General features: G+C 35.2%; 1 protein-coding gene and 1 long non-coding RNA gene across 5 annotated transcripts in view; one reads left to right on the forward strand and one right to left on the reverse strand.

The window, feature by feature from the left end:
- Positions 1–3,300: 3,300 nt before the first annotated feature.
- Positions 3,301–20,853, reverse strand: part of SESN1 (sestrin 1) — a 105,415-nt gene continuing 87,862 nt past the window's right edge. For 2 of the 4 annotated variants that reach the window (XM_029223366.1, XM_029223368.1), the window contains exons 2-10: positions 17,909–17,974; positions 16,881–17,081; positions 16,069–16,251; positions 13,943–14,185; positions 11,203–11,350; positions 8,850–8,962; positions 6,516–6,706; positions 5,087–5,231; positions 3,301–4,484 (exon numbers count right to left, since the gene is read on the reverse strand). In XM_029223366.1, the coding sequence (XP_029079199.1) occupies positions 4,398–4,484; positions 5,087–5,231; positions 6,516–6,706; positions 8,850–8,962; positions 11,203–11,350; positions 13,943–14,185; positions 16,069–16,251; positions 16,881–17,081; positions 17,909–17,974 (1,377 nt within the window). In that variant the 3' untranslated portion in view covers positions 3,301–4,397. Of the gene's footprint in view, positions 4,485–5,086; positions 5,232–6,515; positions 6,707–8,849; positions 8,963–11,202; positions 11,351–13,942; positions 14,186–16,068; positions 16,252–16,880; positions 17,082–17,908; positions 17,988–20,853 lie in introns of all 4 variants that reach the window. The other 2 variants (XM_029223369.1, XM_029223367.1) reach the window with 2 other exon arrangements.
- Positions 3,540–14,118, forward strand: LOC114895807. The gene is made up of 3 exons (XR_003793650.1): positions 3,540–3,677; positions 13,281–13,419; positions 14,010–14,118. It is a non-coding gene; the product is annotated as an uncharacterized LOC114895807 (long non-coding RNA).

Below are 20,853 nucleotides of genomic sequence, written 5' to 3' on the forward strand. Positions count from 1 at the left end.
TTTGGAAGTGGGTATTGAATCTCCCACTATTATTGTGTTGCTATCTATTTCTCTCTTCAGTTCTATTAACATTTGCTTCATATATTTAGGTATTTGGTGCCTATATGTTTATAATTGTTATAGCTTCCTGGTGAATTGACCCTTTTGTCTGATATTCATATAGCCACCTCTGCTCTCTTTTGGTTACCATTTGCATGGAATATCTTTTTCCAGCCTTTCACTCTCAGTCTATATGTATCCTTAGATCTAAAGTTAGTTTCTTATAGACAGCATATAGTTGAATCCTCTTTTTTATTTTATCCATTTGGCCAATCTGTGTCTTTTGATTGGGGGATTCAATCCATTTACATTTGATGTAATTACTGACAGGGAAGGACTTACTATTGCCATTTTGTTAATCGTTTTCTGCAAGTTTTGTAGCTTTTTTGTACCTCATTTCCCCTCTTCCTCCTTTGTGTTTCACTGATTTTTTTTTTTTTTGTAGTGACATGCTTTGATTTCCTTCTCATTTCTTTTTGTGTAAATTCTAAAGAGATTTTCTTTGTGGTTACCATGGGGATTACATTTAAAAATGTTAAAGTTATAAGAATATTTTAAGCTGATAAGAACTTGATTTGCATACAAAACTCCATTCCTTTACAGTTCTGCCCACTCCCCACTTTGTTACTGATGTCCCCCTAAGTCCCTTAGGCTCTCTTCACTTTTCTTCATTTCTCTTTTTGTCCCTCTGACTTGATAATATCAAATAACCTCCAAGGTTACTAATAGTAACTCTAAAGTTATTGATAGTAACTCTTCAAGGTCACTGATTAATTCTTCTCTGATCAAATCTCCAGTTGAACTCTAGGTTTTTTTCCTTAATTCAGTTATTGTATTCTTCAGCTCCAGAATTTGATTCTTCTTTATTCTGTCTCTTTAGTGACATTCTCATTTTGTTCATGCATCATTTTCCTGATTTGTCAGTCTCATTCTTTTTTAGTTCATTGAGCATCTTTAAGACAACTGTTTAAAATTCTTTGTTAGGTAAATCAGATTTCCGCATTGCTTTAGGGTTGGTTTCTCTAGGTTTCTTAGATTTTGCCACATTCTTCTGTTTATTTATATACCCTGTGAACTTTGTTGAGATTTGGGCATTTGAAAAATAGCTACTTCCAGGGACGTATCTTCTTTGGGCATGTGTGTATGCTTTCATTCCAAGATATATATCTGCTTTTAACTGTCTTAATTTCCCTAAGAGGCTTGTCTCTGTTTCTTCTCAGGAGCTTCCTGTTCCACTTTCTATTTTATTCCCGGCTGTACTCTCTTGGATCTCCTGTACCTGCCTACAGAACTGTAGACTCCCTGCTGCTTTAATGCACCTCTACGCTCACTTCTGTTTTCAGTGGCCCACAACCAGCATCCAAACCATGCTACCACTCCCACTAGTGCTCCAAGTCAGGTGAGACAGAATTCAGTCCCTCAAATAGCCCCCAGACAAGCCTGAATACTGGACACAAGTTCACCTTCTTCCTTTCTGTCCTGAGGGAGGAGCCACGAATTGGGGGTTTCCTCTCAATTGCATCACGCTGTGCCAGGCAAAGGGAAGGGCTAGGACAAGCAAATTTTCTTAACACCTTTTGGTGCAGCCTTCTCCTGGTTTTGTGTTTGCCTGAGCTATAGCTTCCCAAGCGGTTTCTAGAGTTCTCACAAAGGTATTTTGGTCCTTATATTGTTGTTAGCTCAGTGTCTCATGGGGAACAAGGACCTGGAGCTTCACTGGTGATGTCACTCCCCATCTACCTGCCTTTTGCTTTCCCTTGATATTCACTAGTCACAAATATGTGACAAAATTTGAGTATCTTAATGAGTGAAATGTGCTTGGAAAACATGCTTATCCAACAAGTTTTATTTATTTACTTACCTACCAATGGTCTGTTATCAAAATAATTTGAAATAGGTAAACCATTAGAAGAATTAAAAATCTCTTAACTCTCAAATGAATTTTAAGTTAAAAATATCACCATTATTTATATGAAGTTAATAATTGTGGTAAATACATAAATGTTTAGAATTTAATCTCATTCTTATAGTAAGAGATACTGAATTAAGTTTCACCTAATAAAAAAGTTCCCCAATTTTTACCAAAAAACTGATTTAAAAATTGAATCTTGGAAACCTCAACCAGAAATCTATTCATGATTATTTAAGAAAAAAAATTCCTCTCGTGGGGGAGAGTTTTGGTATTCCATAGTGTATTCTATTTTACCATCCCCAGTTATTTTGGAAACTATTAGTTTCAAAGATTATAGTGACATTAGAAATCCTGTGTGTTTAGTTTTGAGAAAACATTGAGTAATAAGAAACACCTGTTAAATGGGAGGTACTGAAACATCAACTTTGTATCACAGGCATGCCTTTATTACTTTAGATATAAGCACACTTTTTTACTCATTAAAATTACAAATCATGATTTGTAAGTAGTTTATAAGCTTCAGTGAAAGAAGATAATGAATTCAGTTTATCTTGTTTTGTGATCATCCTACTACTGATTAGAACCTCTTTTAGAAATTTTGTATTTTCAAGAGCAAGTGCAAAGAACAAAGAGCAGAAGCAGAATGAGTAAAAATTTAACTAAATCCAGTGCAACTCTACTTGTTGGATTCACCTGTATTGCTATGATGAAAAAACCCAGCAGCAGACAGAAAAGGGCAGAGGTATGATGCAAATTCAATGGGTAAGACCATTTGTATATTATTGTAAGCTGACTAGAAATGGGCTTATGTATATCTTTAAATATATTGAAGATAATTTTTATCTAAGGTGATAGTCTTATCTTCTCAATAGGGTGTACAGCCATGAAGGTAAGTACATCCCCTCCATTCAAAACTGTGCCTCCCATCCCACACTATAAATTTATAGGCACTAGATGGAGCTCAATAAATGTTTTGATGAGTAAGAGAGTTATTACAACAGCTTTGATTAAATTTAGAGCTATTTCTAATTGTCTGACAGTGTCATTTTTTGTTCTGTAGTGGCTCCCTAATTAGCCTTTGTTTCTAATAATTTTTAATAATTCTATTTGACCTCTAAAACATCTCAGTCCACCTCAGTTCAAAATGGACAAGGCATGGGGCTGTACCAGTTATTTCCAAGATAAAATTTTTCTTTATATCTTTCAAAGTGACTTCAAGAGTTTGCCATTTAATAGTCTCTCATCTGATTACAGAATTATTTAAGTGTGATGGCTAATGAAAAAGTCAAAAGAAACAGCATAGCTACCGATTGTGAAGCCATGACTTTTTAAGAGACTGAGAGAGCAAAAAAATTGCAGAAAAATTATTCTTTATTGAAAAATACCAATAATACTGACAGACTTCAAAAGCAGTTCACGCCTCCAGAATACAAAGTATTTAATACATTTTTTTCAAACCTGTTCGCATTTCAAACAAAGCTAGCATTTTTGTAAATCAAATTTGATAACCTGACTAAATATATTTTCCAGCTTTATTATTTAAGGAGCTGTACAACCTCTGAAGTGGGGACCATGAGGTGGGCAGGAGCAGAGGGGCAGAATGCACCTGGGACTGCGCAGCAGTCTACAGCAATATTTCCCATAACTTTGGTGCTGGAAACAAAAATACTGTACAAGACAGCTGCCCTCCAGTGTCAGAGAATCTTGGGAAACAGCATATCAAAAGGTAGCCAGCTTTTCTTATAATTTACACACTTTCATTTAAGATTGCTTTTTGAAGAAAATCTTTAAGAATGCCACTGTAATTTAGTATCATCCAATAACTCTGAATTAAAAAACTATGAAAGAAATGAGCTGTTACCATCATAATGGTCTTTGCCGAGCTGTGAGTAATTTTAGGTGCAAAAAAAATTAACACATATGCAAGTTTAATTTGAAACCACAAAAATTATGTATGTAGGCTCAGATAGTAGCAGTGTTCACTTTATTACTAATAGCTTAACTGGAACAGCCACTCTATTCATTCCACCAGCAGGAATAGCAGCACCAATATCTAAAATCCTTTATGTATCAATATAAAAGCTTACATCATTATCAAAGTCCCATTCTTTGCATGCTCCAATTCTTGTTATTTTTTAACATAAAAGCAACAGGATTTTGAGAGTTACTATTTGCTGTATTAAAACAGTTATACAGCATCTTGTACTGTCAAAAAGCAAAATACTGTGAACAGCAGCCCTTCTTCACAGCTCTAAACTTGAAGCTGCCAAGCACTCACTGCTTGTGCCAGCAGTGGCATTTCCACAGTAAAATAGCAGAAACTAAAGGAATCATGGCACAATGGATTTCTGAATTCTTTTATCTACCATTGGTCCTGGGGCTTAGTACCTTCCCCTTGTAGGACTATATCTGCTGATCGTTCATCTTCTTTAATGGAGGAAAGGCATCAGGTCATATAGCGGGTAATGGCTCTCAGAGCATAAAGGAGTTCTGCTTGCATCCTAGCTTCTATAAGAAGCAGATTAACGTGAACCTGAATATAAAACACATTATCATTTAAGATAGGATATATGTATACATATAACTGATTCACTTTCTTATACAGCAGAAACTAACACAACACTGTAAAGCAATTATACTCCAATAAAGATGCAAAAAAAAAAGAGATAGGGTTATAAGCATTCACAATCAGTTTCAGTGCATCTAATAAACACCAGAAATGTTTTCTGTGTGCCACTGAATAACATCAGTTTCTCAAAACAAAAGCTGTCTGATCTTTTTTGGATAGATGTTTTGAGCTTGTATTTATATTCGATCACATCTCTTCTTGAAGGTGTGTTAGAATAACAACTTCCCTGCCAAATCATCATTCACAAACACTCTCTTCTTTCTCTTAAGCAGTTACAGTGATGCCAGCACTCTTGAGGAGAGGCCAGCACACCTGTTCTCCCTGTCTTTATTCTTTTACTTTAAACCATAATGAGGTTCTCCCTTCCAAGGGGTATGTGAGACAGCTGATCTGGAATATTCTTATCTGGGTTGGTAGAAGTGATGGAAGGGGTTTGAGACCCATTAGATTAGGTGAAGGAGAATAAGGATCACTGCTAAGTTAGAGTAAACACAATAGGTACTTACCTTCTCAGAGTGCTTGAACTGCCTCCAGAAGCTATCATACATTCTTTTGGTAACCTTTTCAGGAGTGCAAACAACAGTTTTGATATAAACTTTAAAGCTACGATCCAATAGCTGGTTAATTTCACCATAGTCATAGTCATCATATCTGTTAAAGATAATGTGAGAATTTTATATTTTTGATGTATAGTCTGTTTTATTCTTATGGAAGTACAGACATCAATAGTAAATGCTGTACTCTTTCCCCCTCTTTGTGTAGGTAGCTATCCCCCAAAATGACAGCTTTACAATTTTTACGTTTCATTGGGGGTGGATGAATGAGTATAAAGGGGTAAGAAACAGAAGTTAGATGAACAAAAAAATTGCCAGTGCCCAAGCAACAGTATATTTACAATCATGAATAAGCAACCACACTGAGGAACAAATTCTGGAAACAAAGTTTGAGTATTGCTGATATTAATTAACAAATTAATCAGACAATAATACTTATTGATACTATTACATGATATATCAATTATCTATTTGTGTAAATAAATTTTTTTTCTTATGTTTCCAGGAGTTCTTGGAGTCAGAGGGGGCAGGAGTTCTTGGGGTCAGATGAGAAAAAAGGGGGGAGAGGTGTCTGAGAGGAAAGAATCAGTCTCTAGATGGCTTCACAGTGTCTACACTTGGGAAAGGCTAAGCCAAGATGGTCGATAGGCACCAATGTCTCCTCCGCCCCACTGGCAGATAGTGCCTAGAACTGAAGTCTCCTAATTGGTTTTTAGTAGAAAAGGAAGAAAGCGGGTCCTGTATAACCAGGAGTCTAAAGTCATAGCCTGGCTACTGATAAAGTGAAGAAGCAAGACAAAGTCTGACTTTACAGCTAAAATAATCAGAAAGTACCACAGCATGGTTGTTTGTGTATGTTAGAAGGTGGTTTATGATGGCTGTGTTTCCTATATAGCATAATAAATGTGGCTGAATACCTAACAGGATATGAAAGTTTTGTATTTTGATGAAATATCATGGGAGTAGGTACTCTTTAGAAGGGTACTGTAAGAGTTCTAAGTTCCATGAAGGTAGAAGTATGAGTGTGTCAGGAGATAAAAGATGATACAAAGGGAAAAGATACCATAAATGTTCAGAGACAAATTTTGCCTCTTCCTCTATGCTCTTGGGCCAGCTTGCTTGCTCTCCTCTTCCCTGGAGGCATCTGTTATTTAACTCTTGTCAGCATTCCTAACTCTCCCTCCTGCTTAGCTAGGCAAGAGAAAACACACCAAGCTGCAAAAAATCAAGTTTTTGAAGCACAAAATGCATAAAAATAAGCTATTGGGGAGGGGATGGTTTTGAGTATGTTAACGTAGGTCTGTGCATATGTGTTCCAAGCACCTGAATAATTTAGGCTAAAGGAAAATACCTCTTCATAAACATAAGAAAACAGACTAACCTTATTCCAAACATGCAGTGAATATAGTTCCAAATAGCCCGTCTTAGCATTGAGGTATCAACATCTTTGTGCATTGCCATTGTATTATAAGTAAGATTGTAAGCAATGTGAAATTTTTCATCGATCAACTGTCCTACATCTGGATAAAGACGATTTACCAAAGAATAACCATGGTCTTCCCAACAATAGTCCTAAATACAGAGAACAGAACAAATGTGAATAATTAAAACGTGGCCCACTATAGTTCTATGTCTGTCGCTCTTCGGTGCAGTGAAATTACTGGCAGCTGAAATCCACTGCCTTTCTAGTACATCCCTAGCTCTCAGTTTCACTTGCATTCCAGCTTGATGTTTTCAATTTCTATACTGCAACATGCAAAAGTTACATTTTGAACTCAGCGAGTTTAAACACCAGTGGAATCTCTTCCCCTTTCACGCAGGTCACCCATATTCAGTTTCTCTCACTGTTTCCCCTGTCAGCCTCCAGAGATGACCCATCTTGGGAGGCCACTCTCCTTTTCTATTGCTGCAGGCATTCAAATGGTCCTCAAACTTTGTAAACTTTTAATTCAAGGTATCCATCATTCATTCTTTTTCCTCCTACCCACCTCTGATTCTCAGCCCTATTAATTGTGTCTCCTAATTAGTTTTCCCAAATTAAAGTCTCCCTGCTTCCTTTCTTTCCATCTCAAGCAAAACTTAATAACCCCCCTACCATATTTATTTTCCTAAAACACCTCTTTGATATTATGCCATCACTATGGTCAAAACCTACAAATCTGATCATCACCTACAAATCTGATCAATTTTAAACTAACTTCCCACTTATCCTTTGCTTGAAGGTCTTAGCAGTCCAGTCAGTTTATGATCCCTTCCCTCAACCTATGCTCAGTTATTGCCTACAGTCTCCTCTGCTTACAATGCCCATGCTTTTAAACCATTCAAATCTCTCAAATCCTAATCTCCCTCCATAAAATTTTCCAGTCCACATGATCCCTTCAATTGTACTCTTTTATATTTCATGATACAACTTCACTATTGAGTAAAATATTCTATAATTCTTCCTTGTGCCTAATTCTGTCTCCTTAAACAATATGTTAGTTGCTTGAGCAAAGAAAAAAAATCATAGTTCTCAAATATTTTCATAATTCTGGTAAAAGAGTTATAATAGCCCCTGCACAATAATTGGGAAAGTTGGGAACATCAACTCATCTGAATTATATATTTACCTATCTAAATTAAATATATAACAGACTGTTTAAGAAAAACATTTAAACTACAGTATGTTTCTACTGACGGATTGGAAGCGGTCTTACAAAACTAAAGCACAGAATAAATGTTTGCTAATTGATGATTCTCAACTTTTATTCTGGAACTAGAAGATACAGCAATTGTTACTCCTGAGATATACTTGCAAAGCACTTAGCACAGTGCCTCCTGCCAAAGCGAAAACAGAGAAGGACCCTGGTATCCTGGAGGACAACGAGGTCCCTAAGTTTCCATGGACTCAGTATATACAGAATTGTACTGGGAAGTTTTACTGTGTATTTCAAAGTTAATGATTATGGAGCTAAACAAACTGGGTCTACCAACAATAATTCTACTCCCTACCCCAGTAACTTTATTTATTCTAAGAGATGGGTGCTAAGTAATTTTGGAATAAGATTTATGTATGTGAATCCTCTTTAAGGTTTAAATTTGAAACCTTTAAAAATTCTCATTGCTTCAAATGACATTCAGTTCATATTTTAAAGGGAATTAGGTTATTGTAATCATGGTTTATTTTCTATGGTGTCTGTAAGAACTCACCCAAATTAAAAAGAAAAAAAATCTGCTTTCCCTATAAGTCCTAATTTAAGCAAATCTTTCACTCTTTCTCATCCTCTTTCCCTTCACCCCCACACACATAATGCCTGAGATGCTGTGAGGACATTTCTCTTGTCACTCAGGCCTGGTGCATATCAAGGGCAGAAATCACCTCACTTTAACACTGGGGCTCAGTAAAACAGTGCTATAAAAGCAAGCCAGGTTCAAACACAACTATTATTTATTGTTTAGTTATAGCAGGAACTTTAACTGGGTTTCTGCATACCATCTCTGGGAACCTAACCACTATTGTAATTTTGCTTTATGGGTGAATGTGTTTTGAATTCTGAGCAACTGATTTATGAACTTTAACATATAATAAACATACCTAAGGGAATTACGTGTACGTAGAAAAGTTATTTTTCTCTGCATTGCTTTTTCTTCTCAAATCCAGATGGCTCTTTCTTATTTTAAGTCAGATTGAGGTATTTCTAATTGAGCATATACATACAACAAGTTGTCATTTTACCTGGACTCGAAATGTTGGGACGTGCATTCCATGTCTAGAGAAATCCTTATAGCCATAACTAGTATCCTCAAAGTGACGAGATACATCTCTTGCTGGTGTAACTTCTTCATCATCTGAAATAATTAAAAAAAAAAACCACTGAAAGCCTTTCAAAAACAGGATGCTAGTTAAAATTCATTTTACCTATAACAAGTAAAAACAGGATTACCCTTTCTCTGACACTGAGTAACCAATATCAACTAAAATAAAGTCTTAAAACTATAAAGAGAAATAGCCTACTTACTAGTAAATGGAATATAATAAAAGTAGATTCTGTTATTAAAAAAAATACTCATGGTTGAACTTTCTGTTTTTCATTCCTCTCTTTCACAGATCCTCTCTCCCTCTGTGTCCCCACTGTAGTTTACAGATACTAGGTTCTACTGAAAAGTATGTACTCCAAGTATGAACACCCTTTTGAATAATCTTTATGGTGATAACAAATATAAACTTTAAACTTTATGCTCTAAACTTTAGCACTTGGACTATTTTTAATGTCACACAATATATAAAATGATCTCTTTAACAGCTCAAAGGTCCTAGAAACAATTCTAAAATGATGAACAAAGGAAAGAGGTTCTGTGTGTCACTGTTTTTACAATGTTTCCTGCACTGCTTCTAAGCCTTTTCAGATTATCTTCATGTTTAGGGGTCGATGAGATTATAGTTTCAAGTAAATAAAATCAAAGACTTCTCCTCAAGCTAACATCCAACCTCCATTTATACAAATTTGATTTTTTCTTTGCTATTAAGAAACTTGCTTTTAACATATACTCTTTGTCCCACTCTATTATTGTCAAAATACACTGACACACTTTATTAACTTTTTTCCTTTAAATTATCTGGTTTACATATTAAATCGTATAGCCTACATTTGATAAAGGCCAAACATAAAGGATTTACGTTGTTGTTATCTAAGAAGTAGCTCCTTTTCACAAATCATAGAATTTTAAAGCTGGAAGCAATCTCAGGCCTTTATGAATGCAATTTCCTCATTTTAAAGAAGAGGAAAAAAAGCACTCAATGTTAAATGACTTATATTCACAAAGTTTATTAGCAGTGATTTTAGTATTAGAACCCAAATCGAATGTCCTCTCTCTTAGTCTAGTGCTGTTTTCACTATAACTTCCTTTTCTAGAAGTAGGACTACCTATGCAATAACCTTTCTAAAAGGAAAGCCGTATTTGGATTAAACTTAAAAGCTTTTGCACAGCAAAGACAACCCACAGAATGGGAGAAAATATTTGCAAACGAAGCAACTGACAAAGAATTAATCTCCAAAATATACAAACAGCTCATGCAGCTCAGTATCAAAAAAACAACCCAATCCAAAAATGGGCAGATCTAAATAGAGATTTCTCCAAAGAAGGCATACAGATAGCCAAAAAGCACATGAAAATATGCTCAACATCACTAATTATTAGAGAAATGCAAATCAAAACTACAATGAGATATCACCTCACACTGGTCAGAATGGCCATCATCTTATCTCAAAGAGTAAATGCTACAGCTGTTGCTGGGAATGTAAACTGGTTCAGCCACTATAGAGAACAGTATGGAGGTTCCTTAAAAAACTAAAAATAGAGTTACCATCTGATCCAGCAACACTACTCCTGGGCATATATATGGAGAAAACCATAATTTGAAAATACATGCACCCCAATGTTCATTACAGCAGTATTTACAATAGCCAAGATATGGAAGCAACCTAAATGTCCATCAATAGAGGAGTGAATAAAGAAGATGTGGTACATATATACAGTGGAATGTTACTCAGCCATAAAAAGGAACAAAATAATGTCATTTGCCACAACATGAATGGACCTGGAGATTATCATGTTAAGTGAAGTTAAGTCAGACAGAGAAAGACAAATACCATATGTCGCCACTTACATGTAGACTCTAAAAAAAGTGGTACAAATGAACTTATTTACAAAACAAATAGAGTCACAGATGTAGAAAACAAATCTATGGTTACTGGGGGGAAAAGGGGGGAGGGATAAACTGGGAGATTAGAATTGACATATACACACTACTATATACAAAATAGATAACTAATAAGGACCTACTGTATGGCACAGGGAACTCTACTCAATACTCTGTAATGACCTATATGGGAAAAAAATCTGAAAAAAAAGTGGATATATGTATAACAGATTCACTTTGCTGTACACTTGAAACTAATACAACATTGTAATCAACTATATTCCAATAAAAAAGGATACTTTTATTTAAATTCTCTTAAATTAAAAAATTGGGCTTTTATTTTTGGACACAATAGACATTTTATTGACTATGTAATGGTTGCTTTTACCTGAAGAGAAGACAAACATGCTCTCTCTTTTTTCTATTTCAAAACGTGAAGCCATCTCTTCCTGACTTGCCTCTTCTTCATCTCGACATTCCTGTAACTGCTTCATCTTTTCCATGAGGGCTTCGACCTCAAAGAAGGAATCACTTACCTGAAAAGAAAGTGCAATTAAGGTTACATATGTCAGACACGGAATGAAATTTTTGAGTTTTATTAAGTCTGTTTCATAAGAATTTGCATCTTAATACAATATAAGAAAAGATCTTATTATAATTTTAATGCACATGGATGAATCAAAAACAATTATTTGGGGCTTCCCTGGTGGCGCAGTGGTTGAGAGTCCGCCTGCCGATGCAGGGGACACGGGTTCGTGCCCCGGTCCGGGAAGATCCCACATGCTGCGGAGTGGCTGGGCCCGTGAGCCATGGCCACTGAGCCTGCGCGTCCGGAGCCTGTGCTCCAGAACGGGAGAGGCCACAACGGTGAGAGGCCCGCATACCGCAAAAACAAAAAAACAACAATTATTTGGCCTATTATATATACAGATATTTAAATTTTAAAATATAAGAGAAAAATGATTTTAAGAACACATTCTAATGTTTTACCTTTTATTACTAAAATTAGTAATAATATTACTATCAATGCTAAATTTTAAAAATTAAAATTTAACACTACTTGTCGATTTAAAACAGAACTGAATATTTAAGAGTTAAGCTTTTACTTGCTCAATCAGTTAAATAAGGTACACAAAGTGTAAGTGGTTTTGCATCAACTGTGTACACTGGGCATGTTGTCAATAGACAGGCATACCTCAGGTATATTGTGGGTTCAGTTCCACACCACTGCAACAAAGCGAGTCATGAATTGTTTGGTTTTCCAGTGCATATAAAAGTTATGTTTAGGGACTCACCTGGTGGTACAGTGGTTAAAAATCTGCCTGCCAATGCAGGGGACACGGGTTCGAGCCCTGGTCTGGGAAGATCCCACATGCTGTGGAGCAACTAAGCCCGTGCGCCTCAACAACTGAGCCTCTGCTCTAGAGCCCACGAGCCACAACTACTGAAGCCCGTGCGCCTAGAGCCTGTGTTCTGCAACAAGAGAAGCCACCTCAACGAGAAGCCCGCACACCGCAACCAAAAGGAGCCCCCGCTCGCTGCAACTAGAGAAAGCCCGCGCGCAGCAACGAAGACCCAATGCAGCCAAAAATACACTATACTGTACTGTACATTATACCGTATACTGTACTATACTATACACTATACTGTTTATACTGTAGTCTACTAAGTGTGCAATAGCATTATGTCTAAAGAAACAAGGTACATACCTTAATTTAAAAATATTTATTGCTAAAAAATGCTCAACACCTGGGAACAGGGAGCTTATCTACTAGGGAAGTTTTTAAAAATTCTATTATTTCACTATTATTTAATAGAGGGATAACTAGGAACAGTACTTTTTCTTTAGCCTTGTACTAAATCAAAGGTGGGGAAGGACAACAATCCAACTCTAAGCATCCTAGCAACTGATGTACTCTCCCTTAGACCATCTCATAACCTTTAAGCTTTGATAAACAATCAGTGGCCATATGCAGGCCTCTAACAACAATCCAGATAGCTCAACAGAGGGTGGAACTGATGGTCTTGGGCGTTGCCAGCACAGCACAGTGATCAACCTTGGGAACATGATTTTCCCTCCTGTGCTAATCTCACCATATGTAAATGCTACCTCTTATTTAGTACCTGATAAATGCCAAGCACTGTACTAGGCCTTTTAACCTCTTTTTTTTTTTTTTTTGCCTTTTACCTCTTTAGAGACATTTCATTTAAACTTTACAATAACCTTGTGTTTGACCTTCATTTAGAAATGAAAGAATGGAGGCTCAGAGAGGTTAGATAACTTGCCCACAGTCAAATATACGTTAACAGTCAAATACACGTTAAAGTCAAATATATAAATTTAACCTGTCCAAATCTGTTTAAAATAATACAACTGAGAAAATCTGTGCAAAGTATTCAGAAGGCTGTAATGTTGTTTCTCTGATTTCAATTTGGAAATATAAACCCTTTTCTCTTTCACTACAGCTAAAGAATGCAGAGGGAATTTTGACTCATCATATATAGAATTCAAATTTGCTTATAGAAAATTCAACTCATTCTGATTTGTTTCAAAGGAATAACATAACTGAGAAAATATAAAAGCCAGAGAAGAGAAGGAATAGAGGTAAAAGCATTTTAATAAATTTGCATTCACTTTTATATATATTTGTGAGAAGTTAAAACATGAAGAAGTATTTTAAAAGGAGAAATTCCAGATCAAGGCTGATTAAATCTTCTAAAAAGTAATTAAGAAAACAGCCTGTTTCTTCTGTGCAAAAGGATGTGATCAGCATCAGGAAGTTTCTACCACCAAGTTCCACTGTTCTCAGTCTCCCCTCATCTCACTCAGTAGCTCTTCAATACCAGATGGCTCTGATGGGGCACATTGCTGGTGGCTTCTGATCCTAAAATTATTCAAATGTAACCTCCTAGAGGGTCTTATAATTTTGTATGTCCCTTAGCATCAGACTAGTGCTGAGCATTTGGAGGCAGACAATAAATACTTGCTGAATGAACAGGTATGGGGGCCTAATATCTTTTTGGACTTAATAGGGTAGATTTTCTTAAAAGCCAAATGAAAAAATAATATAACAGCAATTACTGTGATTACTCTTAGGATGATCCTATAATAAATAATAGATACTTACCAAAACATTTCCTGCTGAGTTGACCTGCATCTCATCCACACTGTGATTGCCATTTGTAATGTCACAGATGCAGTAGTTACCAACAGAAGGAGGTCTGAATGTGTGGCCACCATCACAATGAATTTCTGGACTGATTCCACAGCCAAATGTGAACGAGGCAAGAGAATGATAGTGTGTAAGTAGAACTACTGCATGTACCAGTTCTGCAAGGGACCAGCTGTGCTCTTCAGCTTTTAAAAGTCCCTTGGGAAAAAAAACGAGAACATTTTTATGCTGGGGTATGGTATTGATGAAAGAATACAGTTCATCTTGGTATTTAACCTACTGAAAACAGGATTAGTTACTATATAAAACTTAAGATAAAATTACAATTTGAGGCATGTAGAACCCAGAATTTGCTAATTTTTATGAATATGTATTCACAAATAGAGCTTAAGATAAACTGATAATGACACATTCGTTATTATTTTGACTTTCTGAAATCCTGATTTAAAAATGTAGAATATATTTTGTTTAAAAGCAGTTGCCATATCTCAGATGATGGATTATGAATGCATTAACTATGTTGTTAGTGCAGTCTCAAACCAAATGTAATGAATTTGTGTTTAAAGTAGAAGCTACTGTGTAAAATACGCCTGTTTTTCTTTATTATCAGGCCTCCTCAAGGAATTTTTAAAAAGTGGTTTGAACAACTTGACTCTGAATATTCTTAAATCATCAAATTATATTTATTTTAAAAATTATGCTCAAGGTAAAGTCTACAGTTCTTCAAAGTCTTACAAATCTGTGTCCATTCTGCTTCATTATTTTATAATATGTAATTTTATATTACTAGACAATGTAACAGACATTGCATTAATCATATTCAAATCTTGTATCTCCTTGATAAAAAGATGCTTCAATTACATAAAAGAATCTAAAATATTCTAGGGAATTCCCTGGAGGTTCAGTGGTTAGGTCTCTGCACGTCCACTGCAGGGGGCATGGGTTCCATCCCTGGTCAGGAAACTAAGATCCCACAAGCCTTGAGGCATGGCCAATAAATAAATAAATAAATATTCTAAAAAAAGAGAAAGACAACACCAAAAATATATTGTATTTTTAAGAATTTCTACTGCATGGTAGATTCTTTTAGAGAATGTCCATCTACTTTTATTCTATTATCTTTATTAATAAATAGAACCAGACAAAACTAGTTTAAAATGGTATTTTAAAAAGATAACACAACAAGATGCCACTTTACATCTATCAGAATGGCTAAAATCCAGAACACTGATAACAACAAATGCTGACAAGGATGTGGAGCAACAGGAATGCTCATCCATTGCTCATGGGAACACAAAATGGTATAGCCACTTTGGATGACAGTTTCTTACAAAGCTAATAAACACAAGCTTATCATACGATCCAGCAATCACACTCCTAGTTATTTACCCAACTGAGTTGAAAACTTACGTCCACCAAAAAGCCTGCATGTGAATGTTTGTAGAAGCTTTATTCATAATTGCCAAAAACTGGAAGTAACCAAGATGTCCTTCAATAGATGAATGGATAAACTGAGGTACATCCATACATGTATTTTTCAGCAATAAAAAATGAGCTACCAAGCCTTGAAAAACCATGGAGAAACCTTAAATGCATACTGACAAGCTAGTCTGAAAGGGCTATATACTGTGTGATGCCAACTATATGACAGTCTGGAAAAGGTAAAGCCATAAAGACTGTAAAAAAGAGCAGTAGTTTCAGGGGGAAGGGGAGAGAGATGAATAGAGGGAGCATAGGAGATTTTGAGAGAAGTGAAACTATTCTGTATGATACCATAATGGTGGATAACACGACATTAAGCAGTTGTCAAAACCCATAGATAGAACTGTACAACACAAAGAGTGAACCCCAATGTAAATCAGACATTATTAATTCATCAGTTACAGCAAATGTACTATACTAATACTAGATGTTAGTAATAGAGAAACTATGTGTGTGTGGGTGGGGGGTGGTGGATGGTTGACGGGGGTAGAATATGGGAACTCTACTTTCTGTGCCATTTTTCTGTAAACCTAAAACTGCTCTAAAAATTAGTCTAATTTTTTTTTTTTAATGACACCCTAGATATACTCTCTACTTACCTCAATATGTTCTTTGGTAATAAGCCAAGGTCTATGGGCTAACACTTTGTTAAGTTCTCCTAAATTCTGTAGTTTTTGAGGAGCATTCTCTAAACCATTAAGCCACTTGGGGTCTCCACCAACATGAAGGAAATCGTTTACATGGAGATTCACTAAGTAGGAGCACTGATGTCTTGCTGCAGCCTTAAGAGAAAACAAAAAGATTATTCTAATTACACATATTAAAATCTTGAACAACTACAAATCTTTTTCTTTACAATATGCAAAACAGCTAATTAAGTTTTTGATTAGTATGTTTTCAAATTTTCCATATACTACAGAAATGAAGTTTTCATATAAACATTTAAAAATTCATACACTATAGAAAGCACCTCAAAAATATCCCAAGAACAAATAAAATATCTGATCAAAGTATCTGAACTTTAGAAAAATTTTATACCTACTGTCAGAACCTCAGATTAAGAAGAAACTTCAATTAAGGTGCCAACCATAAAACAATGGAATATTATTTATAAATTGAACATGAATACCACCACTTATGTCAATCTGAACTATTAGTGAAATAATCTTGTGTTCTACTTTATTCTCGTATTTAATAGAAAATGGTTCTCAACAGAGTGTAAATACATATTTCTTTTTCTGTTATATTTGACAGCGTACTTATTTAGAAAGAGGAAAAATAGATACTACCTAACAGGAATTCAATTAGAAGTTAGAATATAAGTATTTATTCTTGTGTTTGAAGCATTAACCATCTCTTAAAAAGATTATTAAAGCAGGCAGAAAGAATTTTTCACTGAATGTTTACAAACCATTATTCCAATGTAGTGCCGATAATGTAGGGGTAATGGCCCATCCATTTGCAGTAGATAGTGTTGAGTTTTTAAGAAGCTTTCTAAATATTGTGGGTGAAAAACCATCACTAAGGTAATATTATCCAAACGACCCAAAGCAGCAAAAGAATCTGCAAATAAAGTATGCATCTGTGCGTCTTCACTCCCCACTTGGAGAATCTGTATGAAAGAGAGGAAAACCATGGTTTCAGAAATTGTAAATTAGTGTAAAAGAAAGAAAACATGCAGGGGAAGGAAAAAAAAAAGGAATATGCATGCACTGCACTCTAAGTGTCACCTAGAAGCAGATTAAATTTGGCTTAAAGAGAGGTTATAATTCTACAAATTTAACTCAACTTGTTGCAAGACAGCAGAATAAAGAGTCACATATCATGTAGTAGGGGAAAAACAACAAAGGCCGGACATTAGAGGCCATCTAGATAGGCTGCTTGCAGACTTGACCAGAATCCAGACATCCAGATCTAAATCCAGAATCCAGATTTAGATTATCAAATTTGCAGAGCTTGCAAACAGACCCTAATGCCTTTCCTTTTAACAACACCTACTCTCCCTCAATTTACAGAGAACCAAAATTAACTAACAGTAAACAATCCCTGTGAAAACAAAGTATAGGAGCATTTACATATTTAGAATTAAAGATCCAATCTAGCATTGATACCAGCCTGTGGAGTTGGCCAAGACCAAGTAACTCGGCTTATGGGCACACCTAAACAACATCTAAATATAAGCAGGTGGCATATCATTGGTCAGAAACAAGTCTTGCCTTTGCTTGACTAAATATGGGTGTTAGAAAAGCATCATGAAATACTAGAAATCAACATGACTATAACAGCTTTTTAATCCCACATATTCACTGCCAAAACATGATGATTAACTTGTGTAAAGCATATTGTTGACCAACAAGTTGTTCAGATGCGAAGATGTGGGTCATGAAAGCTTTTCCTTAAAAGCATACAGTTCACTATGTACTTTCACAAACAACATACCTCCTTTTCTGGGATGAATCTGCTTGGTCCGTGTCCTAGTGGTCGAGGAATTCTAATTCCAAGTTCCTAGAAAAGAAAACTACACCATCTCAGGCCTCCAGCAGTAAACAACATGAACTGAGGCCACAGGAATGGGAGAGAAAAACAGCCAGTTGAACAGAGACTGGCTTGTTCTGGTGATTTATTTTCATGGCCATATATATATATACCAGATTCTCTGTTTGCATCACATAGCTGACAACAGTTTATAATACAACTCTGACTAAAAACAATAAAACCTGTTTCACTAAAACCAGAGTTTTGCATAAAGTACTTGGCAGAAAGTCTAGAACAGAAAGTTCAGCACATAGCAGCCAACCCTGTGGACTGTCAGTGATACAAAATAAGACCAATGTGTTTGTACATCCAAAACCCAACCAACCAAAATATCAATCCCTGTGCATCTTGTCAGGAAATGAAAAAGCCATAACCTCTACCTAGATGTCTTAAACTGAAAGAAGTATAATTATTACTACATCTATAATAACACTTCACAAGAACAGAAATACTATGAAAAATAAAAAAGCTATTTAAATCCACAAAAGAGAAAGTAGTGCAGGGCATGGTTTCTCTGTGCTTGAGTAAAACAATTTTAGAGAAATTAATTTTGTTTGTGAGTTTTCCTTAAATTTTTAATTTATAGAATCTCATCAACTTTGCTTATATTTCAGAGGAGCTCAACTAATTAAAAAATAAATGGTTTTCTGCCTTTTGACATAGTGAACCTAGAATTCTATACTTTATGTGACAGTGTAGTGTGGTTAACAAAAACTGACAATCTACTGTTAGGCTTCCATCTTTTCCCTCAATACAGTGTGCTAATAGAAATAAAACCAAAATGTAATTCAGACTTTTTTTTTTCTTTTTGAGGCTCATGTCCTATCACTCTAGTCTCTAAACAAAAAACCCCCTCCTTCTTTAACAACTAAATATTAACCCTTGCTTATATAATTACATACAAATATTATTTCTACCCTCTCTCTACTGCTTCCAAAAGTCCTTCATGATATAAACCAGATGCTTTCCTTTTAAAGGAGAAAAAGGGGGGAGGGGGCAGTCAGAGAAGAACATGTGGCAACAATTCAAGAAATCTGGTCCAAGTGAATGAAAACCTTTTGAGCAGAATGGATTTTTAAAAATTAAGCAGGCAGGACACAATTGAAGAGAATCTTAATTAGGAGAACTCAAGATTCAGATTCAAAGTAGGCTGGATTTGCCAACTAAATCTAAAATTTTATATATGTTTCAAATAATCTTGTATTGGAGGTCAGTGATTTCTTACTCTGATAATTCCACACTTATACTGAAGACAGTAATGTCTAATAACCATGCCCCTCATTAGAGGAGGCACTAAATTCACTGGCCCGGCCATGTATGTGTCTCAATTTTAATATCCTACAATAAATGCAAGGAAAAAACCCACATTCCTGCTATTCAATACATCATCTTGGCACAAATGCAGCCATTTATATAAAATGATGACTCTATAGGCCTTTCTGATTTAATTACATACATTTCTAACAAAATATATTGGGCAAGACTTTAAGGCTAAAAATCAATACCCCTTCTCAGTTCTTTACTATCTTATTTAAACAAAATGCATTTTAGCAAACACCCCATTTCAGGGGTTTATTATTCATTTTCTACCTAAGAGACACTATTCTTATGACTTTAGTATACAAAAGGTGGCATTTCAAAGGAGGAGAAATGGATTATTCAACAAATGATTTTGGTACAACTGGAGAGCCACTCAGAAAAAAGTGAAATTGGAGGCTTAAATCATACTTTACTCCACAATAAATCAGATATAAGTGTAAAAAACAAAAATAAAAAGCATTACAGTATTAGAAGAAAATACCTGTGGACTTAGGTCTAAGAATGCCACAAAACCAGGAAATCATAAAATATAAGATTGATAGATTTGATGACATAAAAATAAAGACTTTCATATGGGAAAAATAAACATATAAAGTCAAAAGCAAACAGAAAACTTGGACATATATTTGCAACTCATATAGCAAAGGGGTAAATTTTTTTAATACATAAAGGCAAATCACTAAGAAAACCCCCAACAACCTCACAGAAAAATGAACAAAGGACATGGACAGTTCAAAGAAAATGAAATATAAATGGCTGAAAAAATGATCAACCCTCACAATAAAACAACTGCCATTTAAGTATACTGAGATACAATTTTGCACCTAAAATACTGCTTAAGATCAAAAAGTTTGATGATAGGCTGTGTTGGAGAGGCGGTGGAGAAATAGCCATTCATTGCTTATACTTTCTGATGGGAGTGTTTTGAAGTGTGAGGAAAAAATATCAAGAAACATAAAAGGAGTATAAATTACTACAACCTCTAGGAGGGCAATCTGAAATACTGATCAATATTTAAAAGTTACATACCCTAATCAATAATTCCATCCTAAACATTACCCTATACTCATATTTCTAAACTGTCATGTGTAAAAGTATAATCACTACAACATTGTTTCTAGTAGTACAAGATATAAAGCAACCTAAGTGCTCATCAATAGAGTACTGTTTCAATAAAGTTTAGTATGATCATAGACTAGAATAGCATGAAGTCCTCACAAAGAATGAAGCAGTTCTACACAAGTTGGCTTTAAAAGATCTCCAAGATATATTATGTGGGGGGAAAAAGACAAAGTGTATAATATGTATATATTATGTTACTATTTGTAAGGAAAGGGAAAAAAATTACCAATTCCATTTCTAGGACTTTATCCTACAAATACATTAGCAGCATGTGGATTGTGTATGTGTGTGTGTTTATTTTTTAAAAAATATGACCAGATTCCTAGCACATGGGCCTCAAAACAAAGAGGTTGAAGTATATTGTTTTGGTTTTACTTCTATACCAAATAGATAGTTTATATATCAAA

This window comes from Monodon monoceros, unplaced genomic scaffold (genome assembly GCF_005190385.1).
Source record: "Monodon monoceros isolate NGI ecotype Baffin Bay Population unplaced genomic scaffold, NGI_Narwhal_1 Super_Scaffold_15, whole genome shotgun sequence".
Classification (NCBI taxonomy): Eukaryota; Metazoa; Chordata; class Mammalia; order Artiodactyla; family Monodontidae; genus Monodon; species Monodon monoceros.